A 19,612-nucleotide genomic window follows, 5' to 3' on the forward strand; every position below is an offset into this window, starting at 1 on the left:
CTTTTTATATAACTTAAAAAGATTAACTGCATATGAGGGTTAATTGGTAACACTTTACAAAAAGGTTCATTAGTTAACTACATTAGTTAACATTAACAAAGAATGAACAATACTTCTTTAGCATTTGTTAATCTTTGTTAATGTTAATTTTAACATTTACTAATACTTTTTAAACATCTTGTTAACATTAGTTAATGCACTGTGAACTACAGTAACATGAACAATGAACAGCTAGATTTGTATTAACTAACGTTAACAAAGAATTACAAATACAGTAACAAATGGTTAGTTCATGTTAGTTAATACATTAACTAATGTTTAATAAATGAACCTTATTGAGTAGTGTTACCGGTTAATTAAATGGGGCATTATAATTTGGAACATATTTTATTATGTGTGTGACCCTTCTAGGATTACTGCGGTACAAACTTGTATCCCTCCTTCCGGCTGGTCACAGAGAACATCCCCTGCTCCACCGGCAACAGTATTTGCTCCAAGACCATCCATCTGTTCTTTGGGGTGAGGCTATTTCATAGCTCAGAGTCAGCACATGTTTATTTGTAAAGCATCCTAAAATGCAATATATATTGTGTCACTAACTATTCAAATCCCACAGAGATACGAGATGATTTTATCTGAGGAGGATAGAGTGAAAGTTGTTGAAGGCAATGGCACAGATTACAACTATAAAATCCATTCTGCAGTCCTATATATTGTAATAGAAGTTGAAGATCTTTTGAATTTGATCTGGGACACTAAAACGAGTGTGATGATCCAACTCCATCCCAAACTAAAGGTATGCATTCCTTAAAGGTACACTCATACTCAAGAACCTTCTACCCTTAGTCTGTTCAATTACTCAACTAAACATCCACGTGATCTCTGTGGCAGGGCAAGGTGTGTGGGCTGTGTGGAAACTTTGATGGCAATGCGATTAATGACTTTATGAAGCTCAATGGAGAAGTGGTGACCGATCCAGAGGAATTTGGGAATAGCTGGAAGGTGGATGCCAAATGCCCAGATGTGACAAACGTGAAGCATCCTTGTGACGCAAATCCAAACCGGCGTTCCTGGGCTGAAAAAAAATGCGCAATCATTACGAGCCCTGTCTTTGAAGGCTGCAAATCAGCTGTAAGTAACAATTAACAAGTTGTGGATCAAAATCAAGCCTTGTTCGTGTTCTTAAAATTCTAGTTTTTACTCATGACTCTATATGGATGCCTAGAAATGCTAAATCATTACTGAAATGAAATTAATTTGTGTTGTTTAGTACTTTCTAACTGTATTTAATACATCTATCCCCGTTTTACAGACAAGGCTTGAGCCTTGTCCCACAGTAAAATGAATGTTTGAAATATGTCAGTGCCATTGTTTAGCATCTCAAGGCACAGAAAACTGCTATCCTGATGAACTGAGGTGCCTGTTGAATCATTTACATTTGCTTTGTTTCAATAGTCTCCTCCTTTATATAATCCCGCCCTCTTTTTAAATGTATAAGAATAGTTCTGTATTCTAAGTTAAATCAGACGATGCTGACATGACTGCAGCTACGAGCAATAAAGAACTTCTGCTTGGAAAACGTCCATTGTCTCCTGGTCTCCTCAGCTCCTAACTTTTCATCAAGGAGAAAAGTTTACCACACTTCTTAATGCCCTAATTGAACTAAGGCCTAAACCTGGCTGATAAATCATTGTCCTGATACATTTAAAACTTTGGTAAAAAAAAAAAAAACCTTTAACGTGATATGATAGAATTAACATCAGAAGGTATGTTGAAACATACAGTACAATTTTCGTAAATGTTTAATGTTTTTATGTAATCGCTCAGTCAAGCCCTGTCTGTGAAACAGGACGTAGTGTAGCTACTGTTTCATTGTAATCCTTGAGGATCTGTGTGTCTGATTCTTCTGTGTCTAGGTGGACTCTCGCCCATACTATGATGCCTGTGTAAGGGACGCCTGTGCATGTGACAGCGGAGGTGACTGTGATTGTCTCTGTACTGCAGTGGCAGCTTATGCTGCTGAATGCCGTAAAAAAGGAGTTTGTGTGGCATGGAGGAGGCCAGACTTTTGTCGTAAGTTTAAATATTTCTAACATTTATTTCGCCGAAAAATATATATAACTCATTTTCACAATATAAATATGAAATTACTTATGAGTATTTTTATTATAGTTTCAGAACTGTTTTTATGATGGATTTAGAAATTGAATATATGGAATAAGGAAACAATAAAATCCACACATAGAAGTTGTTAAAATAGAACAAATAAATGATGACGTTTCACGGCCAATTTAATATGACCTTCGTTTAATAATAGATATCTGTTACAGTAGCTTAAAAAACATTGCGGGATAAATGTGTCTGTAGCTCAAATAGAAATATTGTCCTGACTCAAGTGATTGTTCTTGCAGCTGTATTCTGTGACTACTACAATGAACTAAATGAATGTGAGTGGCACTATAAAACCTGCGGATCCACCTGCATGAAAACCTGCACAAATCCCTCAGGCACTTGCTCTGATCAAATCCCTACTCTTGAGGGTAAGAATTGAGCATTTTAGCATATTTTGAAAATATGTGGTATGAGTTTCTCAAAATAAGATATTAGGTACCAACATGTCTAGAAACATTTGATAATACCCATATCTTATTTTTATTTATACTTTTAGGTTGTTTTCTTCAGTGCCCTTCTGAGAGGCCATATCTCAGGGAGGAGACCATGAAGTGTGTTAAAACATGTGATGAATGTTTCTATGACGGGAAATTATTTCCACCTGGATCTGTCATTTACGACACCACAGATGGGAACGGGGCATGTTTAACTGCTCTGTGTGATTCAAATGGGGTAATAGTAAGAAATATTTATCAATGCCCAACCCCATCAACAACTCCTTTCATTTTCACAACTACAACTGAAACTACTAAAACAACCACAACTACTATGTCAACTACAACCACAGTATCCACATCAACAATAACATCTACAACTACAATAACATCACCAATAGTTACAACAACTCCCACATATGAGACATCTACAATCACATCCACTATACCTACATCAACAGAAACAACAACTGTAACAACAACACCTACATCAACTGAAACAACAACTACATGTTATGTAAGTTGTAAATGGTCAGAGTGGATCGATAGCAACACACCCAGTACAGAACCCAAAGGATTTGAAACTGAATCAATCGATGCGTTGTGGAATTCAAAAAAGATTACCTGTCAAAGCCCTGAAGAGATTGAATGTAGGGCAGTAGATTATCCGCAAAAGTCATTGGAAGATTTGGGTCAACAACTGTATTGTAATACATCTTTTGGACTGTCATGTTCAAATGAAGACAATGCAGAGGGCATGCCACCACTTTGTTACAATTATAAAATCCGTGTGAAATGTTGTAATGACAATTGCATTTCCCCTACAACGATCACATCAACAGAGACTACAACTGTAACGACAACACCTACATCAACGGAAACAACACCTACAACCGTTACAGTAACAACACCTACATCAACGGAAACAACACCTACATCAACAGAAAGTACAACTGTAACGACAACACCTACATCAACTGAAACAACAACTACATCAACTGAAACAACAACTACAACTGTAACAACAACACCTACATCAACTGAAACAACACCTACATCAACTGAAACTACAACTGTAACGACAACAGCTACATCAACAGAAACAACAACTACATGTTATTTAAGTTGTAAATGGTCAGAGTGGATCGATAGCAACACACCCAGTACAGAACCCAAAGGATTTGAAAATGAATCAATCGATGCGTTGTGGAATTCAAAAAAGATTACCTGTCAAAGCCCTGAAGAGATTGAATGTAGGGCAGTAGATTATCCGCAAAAGTCATTGGAAGATTTGGGTCAACAACTGTATTGTAATACATCTTTTGGACTGTCATGTTCAAATGAAGACAATGCAGAGGGCATGCCACCACTTTGTTACAATTATAAAATCCGTGTGAAATGTTGTAATGACAATTGCATTTCCCCTACAACGATCACATCAACAGAGACTACAACTGTAACGACAACACCTACATCAACGGAAACAACACCTACAACCGTTACAGTAACAACACCTACATCAACTGAAACAACACCTACATCAACAGAAAGTACAACTGTAACGACAACACCTACATCAACAGAAACAACACCTACATCAACTGAAACAACAACTACAACTGTAACAACAACACCTACATCAACTGAAACAACACCTACATCAACTGAAACTACAACTGTAACGACAACACCTACATCAACAGAAACAACAACTACATGCTATTTAAGTTGTAAATGGTCAGAGTGGATCGATAGCAACACACCCAGTACAGAACCCAAAGGATTTGAAACTGAATCAATCGATGCGTTGTGGAATTCAAAAAAGATTACCTGTCAAAGCCCTGAAGAGATTGAATGTAGGGCAGTAGATTATCCGCAAAAGTCATTGGAAGATTTGGGTCAACAACTGTATTGTAATACATCTTTTGGACTGTCATGTTCAAATGAAGACAATGCAGAGGGCATGCCACCACTTTGTTACAATTATAAAATCCGTGTGAAATGTTGTAATGACAATTGTATTTCCCCTACAACGATCACATCAACAGAGACTACAACTGTAACGACAACACCTACATCAACAGAAACAACACCTACAACCGTTACAGTAACAACACCTACATCAACGGAAACAACACCTACAACCGTTACAGTAACAACACCTACATCAACTGAAACAACACCTACATCAACAGAAAGTACAACTGTAACGACAACACCTACATCAACTGAAACAACACCTACATCAACTGAAACAACAACTACAACTGTAACAACAACACCTACATCAACAGAAACAACACCTACATCAACTGAAACTACAACTGTAACGACAACACCTACATCAACAGAAACAACACCTACAACCGTTACAGTAACAACACCTACATCAACGGAAACAACACCTACATCAACAGAAAGTACAACTGTAACGACAACACCTACATCAACTGAAACAACAACTACATCAACTGAAACAACAACTACAACTGTAACAACAACACCTACATCAACTGAAACAACACCTACATCAACTGAAACTACAACTGTAACGACAACACCTACATCAACAGAAACAACAACTACATGTTATTTAAGTTGTAAATGGTCAGAGTGGATCGATAGCAACACACCCAGTACAGAACCCAAAGGATTTGAAACTGAATCAATCGATGCGTTGTGGAATTCAAAAAAGATTACCTGTCAAAGCCCTGAAGAGATTGAATGTAGGGCAGTAGATTATCCGCAAAAGTCATTGGAAGATTTGGGTCAACAACTGTATTGTAATACATCTTTTGGACTGTCATGTTCAAATGAAGACAATGCAGAGGGCATGCCACCACTTTGTTACAATTATAAAATCCGTGTGAAATGTTGTAATGACAATTGCATTTCCCCTACAACGATCACATCAACAGAGACTACAACTGTAACGACAACACCTACATCAACGGAAACAACACCTACAACCGTTACAGTAACAACACCTACATCAACTGAAACAACACCTTCATCAACAGAAAGTACAACTGTAACGACAACACCTACATCAACAGAAACAACACCTACATCAACAGAAAGTACAACTGTAACGACAACACCTACATCAACAGAAACAACACCTACATCAACTGAAACAACAACTACAACTGTAACAACAACACCTACATCAACTGAAACAACAACTACAACTGTAACAACACCTACATCAACTGAAACAACACCTACATCAACTGAAACTACAACTGTAACGACAACAGCTACATCAACAGAAACAACAACTACATGTTATTTAAGTTGTAAATGGTCAGAGTGGATCGATAGCAACACACCCAGTACAGAACCCAAAGGATTTGAAACTGAATCAATCGATGCGTTGTGGAATTCAAAAAAGATTACCTGTCAAAGCCCTGAAGAGATTGAATGTAGGGCAGTAGATTATCCGCAAACGTCATTGGAAGATTTGGGTCAACAACTGTATTGTAATACATCTTTTGGACTGTCATGTTCAAATGAAGACAATGCAGAGGGCATGCCACCACTTTGTTACAATTATAAAATCCGTGTGAAATGTTGTAATGACAATTGCATTTCCCCTACAACGATCACATCAACAGAGACTACAACTGTAACGACAACACCTACATCAACGGAAACAACACCTACAACCGTTACAGTAACAACACCTACATCAACTGAAACAACCCCTACATCAACAGAAAGTACAACTGTAACGACAACACCTACATCAACTGAAACAACAACTACAACTGTAACAACAACACCTACATCAACTGAAACAACAACTACAACTGTAACAACACCTACATCAACTGAAACAACACCCACATCAACTGAAACTACAACTGTAACGACAACACCTACATCAACAGAAACAACAACTACATGTTATTTAAGTTGTAAATGGTCAGAGTGGATCGATAGCAACACACCCAGTACAGAACCCAAAGGATTTGAAACTGAATCAATCGATGCGTTGTGGAATTCAAAAAAGATTACCTGTCAAAGCCCTGAAGAGATTGAATGTAGGGCAGTAGATTATCCGCAAAAGTCATTGGAAGATTTGGGTCAACAACTGTATTGTAATACATCTTTTGGACTGTCATGTTCAAATGAAGACAATGCAGAGGGCATGCCACCACTTTGTTACAATTATAAAATCCGTGTGAAATGTTGTAATGACAATTGTATTTCCCCTACAACGATCACATCAACAGAAACTACAACTGTAACGACAACACCTACATCAACGGAAACAACACCTACAACCGTTACAGTAACAACACCTACATCAACTGAAACAACACCTACATCAACTGAAACTACAACTGTAACGACAACACCTACATCAACAGAAACAACACCTACAACCGTTACAGTAACAACACCTACATCAACGGAAACAACACCTACATCAACAGAAAGTACAACTGTAACGACAACACCTACATCAACTGAAACAACAACTACATCAACTGAAACAACAACTACAACTGTAACAACAACACCTACATCAACTGAAACAACACCTACATCAACTGAAACTACAACTGTAACGACAACACCTACATCAACAGAAACAACAACTACATGTTATTTAAGTTGTAAATGGTCAGAGTGGATCGATAGCAACACACCCAGTACAGAACCCAAAGGATTTGAAACTGAATCAATCGATGCGTTGTGGAATTCAAAAAAGATTACCTGTCAAAGCCCTGAAGAGATTGAATGTAGGGCAGTAGATTATCCGCAAAAGTCATTGGAAGATTTGGGTCAACAACTGTATTGTAATACATCTTTTGGACTGTCATGTTCAAATGAAGACAATGCAGAGGGCATGCCACCACTTTGTTACAATTATAAAATCCGTGTGAAATGTTGTAATGACAATTGTATTTCCCCTACAACGATCACATCAACAGAAACTACAACTGTAACGACAACACCTACATCAACGGAAACAACACCTACAACCGTTACAGTAACAACACCTACATCAACTGAAACAACACCTACATCAACTGAAACTACAACTGTAACGACAACACCTACATCAACTGAAACAACAACTACATCAACTGAAACAACAACTACAACTGTAACAACAACACCTACATCAACAGAAACAACACCTACATCAACAGAAAGTACAACTGTAACGACAACACCTACATCAACAGAAACAACACCTACATCAACTGAAACAACAACTACAACTGTAACAACAACACCTACATCAACTGAAACAACAACTACAACTGTAACAACACCTACATCAACTGAAACAACACCCACATCAACTGAAACTACAACTGTAACGACAACACCTACATCAACAGAAACAACAACTACATGTTATTTAAGTTGTAAATGGTCAGAGTGGATCGATAGCAACACACCCAGTACAGAACCCAAAGGATTTGAAACTGAATCAATCGATGCGTTGTGGAATTCAAAAAAGATTACCTGTCAAAGCCCTGAAGAGATTAAATGTAGGGCAGTAGATTATCCGCAAAAGTCATTGGAAGATTTGGGTCAACAACTGTATTGTAATACATCTTTTGGACTGTCATGTTCAAATGAAGACAATGCAGAGGGCATGCCACCACTTTGTTACAATTATAAAATCCGTGTGAAATGTTGTAATGACAATTGCATTTCCCCTACAACGATCACATCAACAGAAAGTACAACTGTAACGACAACACCTACATCAACAGAAACAACACCTACATCAACAGAAAGTACAACTGTAACGACAACACCTACATCAACTGAAACAACAACTACAACTGTAACAACAACACCTACATCAACTGAAACAACAACTACAACTGTAACAACACCTACATCAACTGAAACAACACCCACATCAACTGAAACTACAACTGTAACGACAACACCTACATCAACAGAAACAACAACTACATGTTATTTAAGTTGTAAATGGTCAGAGTGGATCGATAGCAACACACCCAGTACAGAACCCAAAGGATTTGAAACTGAATCAATCGATGCGTTGTGGAATTCAAAAAAGATTACCTGTCAAAGCCCTGAAGAGATTGAATGTAGGGCAGTAGATTATCCGCAAAAGTCATTGGAAGATTTGGGTCAACAACTGTATTGTAATACATCTTTTGGACTGTCATGTTCAAATGAAGACAATGCAGAGGGCATGCCACCACTTTGTTACAATTATAAAATCCGTGTGAAATGTTGTAATGACAATTGCATTTCCCCTACAACGATCACATCAACAGAGACTACAACTGTAACGACAACACCTACATCAACGGAAACAACACCTACAACCGTTACAGTAACAACACCTACATCAACTGAAACAACACCTACATCAACAGAAAGTACAACTGTAACGACAACACCTACATCAACAGAAACAACACCTACATCAACAGAAAGTACAACTGTAACGACAACACCTACATCAACAGAAACAACACCTACATCAACTGAAACAACAACTACAACTGTAACAACAACACCTACATCAACTGAAACAACAACTACAACTGTAACAACAACACCTACATCAACTGAAACAACACCTACATCAACTGAAACTACAACTGTAACGACAACACCTACATCAACAGAAACAACAACTACATGTTATTTAAGTTGTAAATGGTCAGAGTGGATCGATAGCAACACACCCAGTACAGAACCCAAAGGATTTGAAACTGAATCAATCGATGCGTTGTGGAATTCAAAAAAGATTACCTGTCAAAGCCCTGAAGAGATTGAATGTAGGGCAGTAGATTATCCGCAAAAGTCATTGGAAGATTTGGGTCAACAACTGTATTGTAATACATCTTTTGGACTGTCATGTTCAAATGAAGACAATGCAGAGGGCATGCCACCACTTTGTTACAATTATAAAATCCGTGTGAAATGTTGTAATGACAATTGTATTTCCCCTACAACGATCACATCAACAGAAACTACAACTGTAACGACAACACCTACATCAACGGAAACAACACCTACAACCGTTACAGTAACAACACCTACATCAACTGAAACAACACCTACATCAACTGAAACTACAACTGTAACGACAACACCTACAACCGTTACAGTAACAACACCTACATCAACGGAAACAACACCTACATCAACAGAAAGTACAACTGTAACGACAACACCTACATCAACTGAAACAACAACTACATCAACTGAAACAACAACTACAACTGTAACAACAACACCTACATCAACTGAAACAACACCTACATCAACTGAAACTACAACTGTAACGACAACACCTACATCAACAGAAACAACAACTACATGTTATTTAAGTTGTAAATGGTCAGAGTGGATCGATAGCAACACACCCAGTACAGAACCCAAAGGATTTGAAACTGAATCAATCGATGCGTTGTGGAATTCAAAAAAGATTACCTGTCAAAGCCCTGAAGAGATTGAATGTAGGGCAGTAGATTATCCGCAAAAGTCATTGGAAGATTTGGGTCAACAACTGTATTGTAATACATCTTTTGGACTGTCATGTTCAAATGAAGACAATGCAGAGGGCATGCCACCACTTTGTTACAATTATAAAATCCGTGTGAAATGTTGTAATGACAATTGCATTTCCCCTACAACGATCACATCAACAGAGACTACAACTGTAACGACAACACCTACATCAACGGAAACAACACCTACAACCGTTACAGTAACAACACCTACATCAACTGAAACAACACCTACATCAACAGAAAGTACAACTGTAACGACAACACCTACATCAACAGAAACAACACCTACATCAACAGAAAGTACAACTGTAACGACAACACCTACATCAACAGAAACAACACCTACATCAACTGAAACAACAACTACAACTGTAACAACAACACCTACATCAACTGAAACAACAACTACAACTGTAACAACACCTACATCAACTGAAACAACACCCACATCAACTGAAACTACAACTGTAACGACAACACCTACATCAACAGAAACAACAACTACATGTTATTTAAGTTGTAAATGGTCAGAGTGGATCGATAGCAACACACCCAGTACAGAACCCAAAGGATTTGAAACTGAATCAATCGATGCGTTGTGGAATTCAAAAAAGATTACCTGTCAAAGCCCTGAAGAGATTGAATGTAGGGCAGTAGATTATCCGCAAAAGTCATTGGAAGATTTGGGTCAACAACTGTATTGTAATACATCTTTTGGACTGTCATGTTCAAATGAAGACAATGCAGAGGGCATGCCACCACTTTGTTACAATTATAAAATCCGTGTGAAATGTTGTAATGACAATTGCATTTCCCCTACAACGATCACATCAACAGAGACTACAACTGTAACGACAACACCTACATCAACAGAAACAACACCTACAACCGTTACAGTAACAACACCTACATCAACGGAAACAACACCTACATCAACTGAAACAACACCTACATCAACAGAAAGTACAACTGTAACGACAACACCTACATCAACTGAAACAACAACTACAACTGTAACGACAACACCTACATCAACTGAAACAACAACTACAACTGTAACAACAACACCTACATCAACAGAAACAACACCTACATCAACTGAAACTACAACTGTAACGACAACACCTACATCAACGGAAACAACACCTACAACCGTTACAGTAACAACACCTACATCAACTGAAACAACACCTACATCAACTGAAACAACACCTACATCAACAGAAACAACACCTACATCAACTGAAACAACAACTCCAACTGTAACGACAACACCTACATCAACAGAAACAACAACTCCAACTGTAACAACAACACCTACATCAACAGACACAACACCTACATCAACAGAAACAACAACTCCAACTGTAACGACAACACCTACATCAACAGAAAAAACTACAACTGTAACGACAATACCTACATCAACAGAAACTACACCTACAACCTTTACAGTAACAACACCTACATCAACTGAAACATCTTCAAGTACTTACACTGTGAATACAGGGCCAACTCCCATAACCCCAAGAAAGAACTTCACATCTCAATGTACATGCAAATATCAAAATTCCAGTTTCTATCAAGGTAAGTGTTACTTTAACAGTAATTATTCAATTTTTTTTTAATTTTCTGAATTTAAATTTTGTTTAATCCTTGTGAGTGTGTACATTGATCCAACTTTACATTCAGGTTCCACTGATGTTAAAATCCTCTCTTATTGTTTACCTTCCTCACACATCAATTTATTATAATTATAGGATCAACAATCTATAATGAAACTGATAAAGCAGGTTGGTGCTTTATTGCCACCTGCAACTCCTCTTGTGTTATTGTGAAAACGTCTCAGCCATGCCCAACTTCTCCACCTACAAATCCACCTCCACCTCCAAAAGACTGTACAAATATCAAAAGAAAGGTAATTTAATTCAAGTTAAGTAGAAGTAAACTAATGCAGTGACACGTGTACAATTTCTACAAAATATCAGCATTTAATTTCTCAAACAATAACATAATAGCCTGAAATTGTTATTTGACATGATAATATCTGTTGGAATACAACACTTAATTAATTGTAATCTGTATAACTGTTAGGGGACTGAAGTATTAACTGGTAAGAATAGAAAGAATACCTGAAATCATTTTATTTTTAATTAATCTTTGTTCATCAATTTGCTTGCATCATCCAGCATATGGAATCCTGGATTGAAGACTGCAAAAACAAAACATGCTACAATGGCAGCGTCTCATCGGTACCTCCAACGTGTGGCAAATTTGACAATGTCATACCTAAATGTACAAATGGAATTAAAGCTAAGAAGGTGCCTTATAACAATGGATGCTGCTCCAAGTATGAGTGTGAATGTAAGTTTAAGTCTTGCTCATGGACATTTCAAGTAAATTTCCTTAACATAAAAAATATTAATTGTTCTATAGCCATTGCCTTATGTTTACATTTGGTGTAACTTGGTTTGACAGGTAAATGCAGTGGCTGGGGTGACCCTCATTACAAAACTTTTGATGGAACATACTATGTTTTCCAAGGAAACTGTACATATGTTTTGTTCCAAGAAATCATCCCAAAATACAATATCAGTGTCCACGTTAAAAACTATTATTGTGATGTTACAAATAATCTTGCCTGCCCAGAGTATGTGATTGTGAACTACAAATCCTACAAAATCAAGCTGACAAGCAACACTAAAGAGGTCCAGGTAAGTCTTAGAACTACAGCAAAACATTCACAGGCTCCAGAAAAACAAGCAAAAAATTAAATTGAACACAAAAGTCCTCAAAATTCACGACACTTTGCAAAATAACACCATACTGTAGAGAACAATTTTCGTCATAACTCAGGAAGACAATGTTTCACACAGGTCTATGTTAATGATGAAGTGAAACAACTAACTTACACGAATGACCAATTCTTCATCACCACCTCTGGCATGGCAGTAGTTGTGAACATCACTGAAATCAAAGTTGAGATTTTGGTCAATAAACAAGGCTTTGCGATCAGTCTCCCATTCTCCTATTTCAAAGGCAATACAGAGGGACAGTGTGGTGAGTACAGATCAGAGATCTCATGTCGCACTCGCAACAAATAATACTTGCATTTGTTTTCTGTCTGTGAGATGTGTACAAAGTACTATATGTGTCAGTTTCATGTCATGTTTACCAGTGCAACAATTAAATTAGGTTTTCAATAACTGTAAACGAAACTTTAACTTTGAATAATCCCATTACTTATTCTCTACTTAAACTCCCTCTTTTAAAACTCTTTACATTTAGATTTACTATAATTGAAATTTTCAGGGGTTTGCAACAACGACCTCACAGATGACTGCCGACGCCCTGATGGACAAATCGATCAATCGTGTGTGAACATGGCACAGCTTTGGATGGTCCCACCAGGATGCAAAACCCCTCAAACTCGAATTCAACCTACACCTCCACCCTCCTGCAATCCGAAGATTTGTGAACTCATCAAGGGCGAGTAAGGAAAAGCATTTGGTAACACTGATTAGAACAAAGTGTTTTACCTTTTTTTAAATGTATTCGCTATCAATTATTTGATTTTTTTTTTTATTGGTTCACCCTCAGGTTGTTCCAAATGTGTTTGACTTTCTGTATTCTGTTGAAAAGTCATTCAAATTTGGAACAACATCACGGTGAGTAAAAGATAGCAGAATCTTCATTGTTGGGAGATGATCTCCCTTTCAAATGCCTGAAATCAAAAGTTTTGTATTTTGTATTTGTTTCTCCACAGAATGTTTGAGAAATGCCATGGGGTCATTCCTTATGAAAATTATTATGAGGCATGCAAATATGATGTGTGCCACATGGGAAAGAACTCTACCGGTTGCACCAGTCTGGAAGCGTATGCCCAGCTATGTGGCAAGGAGGGTATCTGTGTGGACTGGAGAACATCAGATCAACTCCAACATATGTGTGGTACGTAGAATGAACCCTAACCATTTGATTACATTTTTATTGTACTTTAAAGCTGGTTATCTTCTACATGTTGTACTTGAGAAGACTCTGAAACTTGGTTGTCATTGTTTTCTATAACAGAATACACGTGCCCCAGTCACAAAGTCTACAAGGGCTGTGGGCCTAAAATAGAAAAAACCTGCAGCACAAGGTAATCTCGCTCTACAATCCTCCATATCCATAGTCCTTAACAAGTGCTGGAATCATAATACTTAATGTCTGACGTGCATCTATCAACTCACCACTAGGTACAATGATTTATTTGTGGAGAAAGAATGTCAAAGCAAGGAGTGTCTTCAAACATTTATGGAAGGTTGTTTCTGTCCGGATAACACATATCAAGTTAGTTCAACGGTAGATAACTGTACAGCTTACTGCGGTAAGACATTTACTTTCTACGTCTTTTTTTAGATAAATGCACCTTTGTGTCTTATTTTCATTGATTTGGTTTGCATTCCCTCCATGTAGATTGTATCGGCCCTGATGGATTACCTAGAATGGTATGTCTAGACAAAGCAATATATTTTGAAAAATATTCAAGAAAGTCAAGCATTTCACTATGCATTTGCCTTGCAAAATCACCACGATTCCTAACCATCATCTACTTGCTTTTCCTTCTGTAGCCTGGGGATACATGGACCATGGGCTGTTCTGTATACACATGCTCCAATGAGACCTTTGGTATTAAAACTGTGCCTGTCAGCTGTCCGATTGAAAAGCCCTGTGGATCAGAACAAAAATTAATCATTGAAAACTGCTGCCCAACATGTGGTGAGTCAAGATGAAACAAATTTGATGGTGCATCATTACAACCTAGATAATGAATTTGCACGACTTACTAAAAATAATTCACTAAAAATAATTCACTATCCGTACATAAATGCATGCAAAATCATTTAAATTGACTCCCCATTTCATCTCAACCCATTTAGTGTGTGATCTCGAGCTGTGTCTTCAGAAGAAATGTGATGTGGGATTTGAGTTAGCAGAAAATAAAACTGAAGGCAGTTGCTGTCCACCCTGTGGTAAGTCTCAGAAACATTTCTGTGGTTTAAAATCTTAAACATAATGACTCATTTTGCTGTCAAACAAAAACAGACTTGTGAGTCATTCCAGTTAAGCAGCAACTTTTGAGTCCATGTTTTAAATATCCACAATAATACAATCTAAAGAAAATCCTAGAATATGAGATAAATGGTCAGTTCTTCACGTTAAAGGGACATGGAAATAATGACGACAGCTGCTCTAAGTAGTAGTGTCATTTTTATGTAATTGTTTTTTTGTGTGTAATTTTTATGTAAATGGTGAGATTGATATTTTATCAATACAAATGTACTGCATAATAGGAATGAATTTTTTTATTTTTCATAAAAAAATGAAATTAGCTTACATTATTATTAAATTGATATAATGACTTTTAAAATGGATTGTTCTGATTTCCAGTGCCTAAAGACGTCTGTGTGTACAATAACACTGAGTACCAGGTGAGTTCATAAGTTCACATTAATAAAGTAAATAAAGCAAAAGGAAATAGTGATAATATTTTCCACTTTTCTGACTCTCTGAAATCTCTTCGTTCTAGCCTGGAGCTAAAATCACCCCTGAGCCTTGTGTGGAATGTGACTGTCAAATGGATAAAGACCCACAGACTCAACTACACAGCGTCATGTGTGTTTCGAAAATCTGTTCACCTTGCCCGCGGGTAATAATTTAAAGTTTTGCTTGTGAACCATCAATTTATCAAATAATTCATTTGAAACTTCTTAAGAAGAATATATGAACTATTAAAGTGTTTTGTACTCCAAGGGTTATGAGCGTGTGGAACAAGATGGAGAGTGCTGTGGGACATGCAATCAAAATGCCTGTATTTACACTGCGCCAGACAACACCACTCATACTCTCAAGGTACATAACAAACTTTCCTTTACACTTTCAGTTCACTGGACAAATTATCTGCTCTATTCTTTGATCCTCATGTAGCCTATCTTTTTTTTTTTATTTTGTAGGATGGAGAGGGCATCGTCTACAAATGTGAAAGTGTGACATGTTATCAAGTCAATGGCACGTTCATGATAGAGAAGACCATGCCAAGCTGCCCTGTCATCAATGAAGATGACTGTGTGCCCGTGGGTTTAATATCTTAAGCAACATTTGATATATTTGTTGTTTGTATCTTATGTGGTGGTGCAACCTGTTAACAGTTCACACAAAAATGAAAAAAAAAAAAAAACTCACCCTCATGTTGTTCCAAACCCGTAAGACTTTCGTTCATCTTCAAAACACAAATTTATTTTAAATGAAATTTATTTTAACACAAAGTTAAATGACATATGAGAGATTTCTGTCCAGCTACACAACTACCACTTTGATGCTTTGAAAAGTTCATAAAGAGATATTACAAAACTAATCCAGATGAATTAAGTGGTTTAGTCAAATTTTTTTGAAGAGACACCATCGCTTTATATGATGGACAGATTTAATTTAGACCTTTATCCACATATAAATATTGATTAGCAAACATACACAGAAGCTCAACCGTACTTGCCAGACGCGCAAGAAGGAAGCTCAAACGGGCTGCGTAACACGAGAATGAACCTAATTGGTTCTTCATGAAGCTGAAACGTAGCCTGGATGCCAGCCCGAACTCCGCCCACAACATTTTTTGGTCGGGAAGTTCAATCTGGACTCGATCCATTGAGGAGTAATTATGATCAGTCAAAAAATGTTCGGGCCAATCAAATTGCCAGGGCGGGCTTTATACGATGATGGACAGGTGATCTTCAGGGACGTAATCATCACGTTATCAAATATGTTATAAAATAAATCGACAGCGCATTCATTTTAATAGACAAACAGAAAACGGCAATCAAGGCATTTGTCGATAGGAAAGATATTTTTGCCGTCCTTCCTACATGATTCGGCAAAAGTGTAACTTATCAGCTGGCTCTGATGGTCGCTTAGAAGATGGGACGTAATGAAAAGCCTTTGGTTGTTTGGGTTTCTCCTTTGGTCGCACTCATGGAGGAGTAAGTAAAAGAAGCAACACTCGTTATTTAACTGTTGTTATATAGTTGAAAACTGCGCTATGCAAAGTAGTTGACTTACTGCATTGCTCTAATTGGTTGTAGGTCTACCGACTATCCAATTGAGTGCAGAGGTTTTTTTTTCCTGGTTCGGTTAAGACACGCCTCATAATCAAAGCCCTATGGAGGATTTTCAGGCTCATATTCTGACCAGAATATGAGTATGACTAAGTCAGGCTAGCTCAAACGGGCTGCGTAGCAAGAATGAACCTCATTGGTTCTCGCACGTCAAGCGAACATACTTGAGTTTCAGTTTTCTACAACTGATGTGTGCATTGATGAATGTTTACATGTGAATAATTTTGGACTAACCCGCTTAATTCATATGGATTGGTTTTACAAAGTGGTAGTTTTGTAGTTGTTAATGGAGGGACAGGAATTTCTCAGATTTCATTAAAAACAGGTTTTGGAACGACATGATTCGCAAGGTAAATGTGGGACATTAAAAATGTCTTTTTAAAGTAATTTACCTCAGAAAGAGTGAATTAGTTTAAATTAAACTTCATCATTGTCATCATCCATTTACTCTTAATGTAATTCCAAACCTGTATGACTTTTTCATCTGTGGAACACAAAAATATATTTGGATGTTTTTGGCCCCATTGACTTTGTATAGACATTTGAAGAATGAAAAAAGTCAAATGACATGTTGTTGCTAAACAAGGCTCTATTTGTCTGAACAGGGAACAATGGGACTCGATGCAGATGGATGTTGCAACACATGTAAGAAATTGTTTCCTTGTTCAAAATATCCTGATGGTAATCAAGGGGCAATCAATATCGCAGCATTTCAAGATAAATTCATGAATGATTCACACAGACATTTGTTCTTTTCAAGAATAAAGTCCAGCTTAACTGATAAAAATATTTAATATTTTTAATGATCTCCTATTACCTCTAATATATCAGGTGACCTCAAGAACTGTGTTGTGAAGAAGAACACCACAGACGTGACTGTAAATGGCTGCAAGTCCGTCCAACCCATAGAAGTGACGTCCTGCGGTGGCAACTGTGACACCGGTTCAATGTGAGAGCACACGCACATCTAATTGATCATTGACCTGTGAAATATAGTTCACACTCACACACTCATACTGAATGCATGTTAACTACAAGTGTAAACATAGAGCAGTATTAGGCCAAACATTTAGCTCCAAACATGAAATATGCTTTGATTATCCAAGACTTGCAAAGAGATTAGGATCATCTTTTTTTAATAATAATCTGACTGAGGTTTTTTCTTGTAAACCTGCATAGGTATTCAATGGAAATGAACATCATGAAGCACAGCTGTTCTTGCTGTCTTGAGGTGAAAACCCACATTAAAAAAGTGAAGCTGAAGTGTTCTGATGACACCGAGATCCTTCATGACTACACCTTCATAGACAGCTGCAAATGTACTCCAATTACGTGTGAAAACCAGAATAACATTGGATAAAAGATCTTGTTCAGTTTTTCTGCTCTACTGGTACAATTGTGATTCCAGGAAATTGCAAAAAAAAAAATATAATTTGGTGATTATTTTTTCAGCTTTTTATTCTATAACTATTATCTCTCCGGACATTTTCTGGGCTTTTTGAACATTTTGTTTCTTTTTTAGCAATGAAAAATGTGATTCTTTACATTTCCTTCTTATAAAATGAATGATGACTATAATAAAGCAAAATAAATGGCAACAAAACAGTATACTGGATTTTTACATGGTAGAAAACTGGTATCACTTCACAATAAGTTTCTATATGTTAAAGGGGTCAGAAAACATAATTCACTAGTAATAAGGTTTTTTTTTTTTGACACTTTATTTGAAAAAAAAAAAAAAAAGTTCCAACCCTTATCAAACACACTTGAACCAGATAACCAGCTAAGATATTCAGAATAACATTTGATATTTTAAAACGGGTGTGTTAAAGCTGATGGTAGATATCCAGGAACAGGATTAATGTAACCAAATTACCATCAAACCTCCATCAAATACTGGGAGGGAAACCTAGAAGCTCAAGACTGAAAACCTGAAAGTGAAACTAAAGTGAATTTGGACTGTAAAAAGCCTACTTTGTAAATCTAAGCCAATACAAAACATCACTAAACATGCATTGCATTCATCCTTTTATTTTAACGTTTACATCTTAAAAGACAACTTGAAATAAGACCTATACATATATTTACACACCCATCCATGATTAATCATTTAATGCTAAATACGGTCCCACTTTATATTAAGTGGCTTTAAGTACTATGTACTTACATTGAAGTTACTACTTTGATACATTGGACTTATTGTGTATATACATGTTTTTACATTGTACTTATATTTTGAAAATACCTGCATGTAATTACAACTGTAATTAATTGATGTAATTACATTTGTAATTACACAGTTGACCCTTCCCTTACACCTTAACCC

General features: G+C 36.9%; 1 protein-coding gene across 4 annotated transcripts in view; it reads left to right on the forward strand.

Annotated features, from left to right (window-relative positions):
- muc5.1 (mucin 5.1, oligomeric mucus/gel-forming) overlaps nucleotides 1-18,889 on the forward strand; it is a 29,940-nt gene extending 11,051 nt beyond the window's left edge. The window contains exons 23-48 of one of the 4 annotated variants that reach the window (XM_089128010.1): nucleotides 412-519; nucleotides 617-796; nucleotides 892-1,131; nucleotides 1,917-2,073; nucleotides 2,412-2,540; nucleotides 2,669-5,614; nucleotides 5,672-7,639; nucleotides 7,760-11,722; nucleotides 11,896-12,053; nucleotides 12,325-12,499; nucleotides 12,614-12,849; nucleotides 13,012-13,195; nucleotides 13,448-13,628; nucleotides 13,902-14,086; nucleotides 14,207-14,276; nucleotides 14,374-14,504; nucleotides 14,594-14,625; nucleotides 14,749-14,896; nucleotides 15,058-15,150; nucleotides 15,569-15,609; nucleotides 15,708-15,827; nucleotides 15,932-16,030; nucleotides 16,132-16,251; nucleotides 17,892-17,931; nucleotides 18,118-18,235; nucleotides 18,466-18,889. In XM_089128010.1, the coding sequence (XP_088984136.1) occupies nucleotides 412-519; nucleotides 617-796; nucleotides 892-1,131; nucleotides 1,917-2,073; nucleotides 2,412-2,540; nucleotides 2,669-5,614; nucleotides 5,672-7,639; nucleotides 7,760-11,722; nucleotides 11,896-12,053; nucleotides 12,325-12,499; nucleotides 12,614-12,849; nucleotides 13,012-13,195; nucleotides 13,448-13,628; nucleotides 13,902-14,086; nucleotides 14,207-14,276; nucleotides 14,374-14,504; nucleotides 14,594-14,625; nucleotides 14,749-14,896; nucleotides 15,058-15,150; nucleotides 15,569-15,609; nucleotides 15,708-15,827; nucleotides 15,932-16,030; nucleotides 16,132-16,251; nucleotides 17,892-17,931; nucleotides 18,118-18,235; nucleotides 18,466-18,646 (12,003 nt within the window). In that variant the 3' untranslated portion in view covers nucleotides 18,647-18,889. Of the gene's footprint in view, nucleotides 1-411; nucleotides 520-616; nucleotides 797-891; nucleotides 1,132-1,916; nucleotides 2,074-2,411; nucleotides 2,541-2,668; nucleotides 5,615-5,671; nucleotides 11,723-11,895; nucleotides 12,054-12,324; nucleotides 12,500-12,613; nucleotides 12,850-13,011; nucleotides 13,196-13,447; nucleotides 13,629-13,901; nucleotides 14,087-14,206; nucleotides 14,277-14,373; nucleotides 14,505-14,593; nucleotides 14,626-14,748; nucleotides 14,897-15,057; nucleotides 15,151-15,568; nucleotides 15,610-15,707; nucleotides 15,828-15,931; nucleotides 16,031-16,131; nucleotides 16,252-17,891; nucleotides 17,932-18,117; nucleotides 18,236-18,465 lie in introns of all 4 variants that reach the window. The other 3 variants (XM_089128009.1, XM_089128008.1, XM_089128007.1) reach the window with 3 other exon arrangements.
- Nucleotides 18,890-19,612: the final 723 nt, after the last annotated feature.

This window comes from Pimephales promelas, chromosome 25 (assembly GCF_988280905.1).
Source record: "Pimephales promelas chromosome 25, fPimPro1.hap1.1, whole genome shotgun sequence".
NCBI lineage: Eukaryota > Metazoa > Chordata > Actinopteri > Cypriniformes > Leuciscidae > Pimephales > Pimephales promelas.